General features: G+C 59.4%; 1 protein-coding gene across 1 annotated transcript in view; it reads left to right on the top strand.

The window, feature by feature from the left end:
• The window catches only part of LOC102036002 (ryanodine receptor 1-like), a gene marked incomplete at its 5' end in the record, with an annotated part of 38091 nt that overhangs the window by 5092 nt on the left and 31794 nt on the right, over positions 1-1205 (top strand). Inside the window, 2 exons of the mRNA XM_014311470.1 lie at positions 143-247; positions 635-738. Of these exons, the coding sequence (XP_014166945.1) occupies positions 143-247; positions 635-738 (209 nt within the window). The remainder of the gene's footprint in view (positions 1-142; positions 248-634; positions 739-1205) is intronic.

The raw sequence follows: 1205 nt of genomic DNA, 5'->3' as shown, positions 1-1205 counted from the left end.
GATTTGGGGGTGTGGAGGGGGGATTTGGGGGTTTGGAGAAAGTAGAAGGGGATTTTGTGGGGCTTGAAGGGGAATTTGGGGTGAGATTGGGGTGGTTTTGGGGGAGTTTTGGGGTCCAGCACCCCCTTTTTCCCCAACCCAGATCGTGCTGCCCCCGCACCTGGAGCGGATCCGGGAGAAGCTGGCGGAGAACATCCACGAGCTCTGGGCCCTGACCCGCATCGAGCAGGGCTGGACCTACGGGCCTGTGAGTGGGGCACCCCAAAATCCCCCTGGGCACCCCAAAATCCCCTGGGCACCCCAAAATCCCCTGGGAAACCCAAAATCCCCTCTTGGAACCCCAAAATCCCCTCCTAGAACACCAAAATCCCCTTGGGAACCCCAAATCCCCTATTTGGTGTCCTTGAAGGGTCCCCAGATTGAGCTCCCTTTTTGGGGCTCCCTAAGTTGGGGTTACCCCTTCTTGGGATCCCTTTTTTGGGGTTCCCCAAGGTTTGGGTCCTTTGGGAGGTGATCCCGTGGGGTGCTTTTGATGGATCCTTTGGGATTTTCCGGTTCGGGTTGGTTTTTGGGGGGTCCCTGGCTGGATTTTGGGGTGTCCCGGTGCTCAGGAGGTGTTTTTGGGGTGCCCCAGGTCCGGGATGACGTGCAGCGCCTGCACCCCTGTTTGCTGAGCTTCCACAGCCTCCCCGAGCCCGAGCGCGGCTACAACCTCCAGATGTCGGGGGAGACCCTCAAGTAAGGGGGGCACTGGGGAATTCGGGGGTCGCCCCCTCTTTGGGGGAACCCCCTGGGAATGGGGAAGTGGGTTTGGGGAGGAATCACCCCAAAACCGAGGGGGTTTGGGGTTCCCCTCTGAGCCTGGGGGTGGTTTTGGGGTCACCTCAGACTGGGGGGACTTTGGGGTGGGTTTTGGGGTTCAGATGGTTTTGGGGTCACCCCTCACCTCAGACTGGGGGGATTTTGGGTGGTTTTGGGGTTCAGATGGTTTTGGGGTCACCCCTCACCTCAGACTGGGGGGATTTTGGGTGGTTTTAGGGTTCGGATGGTTTTGGGGTCACCCCTCACCTCAGACTGGGGGGACTTTGGGGTTCAGATGGTTTTGAGGTCACTCCTCACCTCAGACTGGGGGGACTTTGGGGTGGGTTTTGGGGTTCAGATGGTTTTGGGGTCACCCCTCACCTCAGACTGGGGGGACTTTGGGG

This window comes from Geospiza fortis, unplaced genomic scaffold (assembly GCF_000277835.1).
Source record: "Geospiza fortis unplaced genomic scaffold, GeoFor_1.0 scaffold1758, whole genome shotgun sequence".
Lineage (NCBI taxonomy): Eukaryota > Metazoa > Chordata > Aves > Passeriformes > Thraupidae > Geospiza > Geospiza fortis.
Note: the sequence above shows the minus strand (reverse complement) of the source record. Positions and strands in the feature narration are given on the sequence as shown.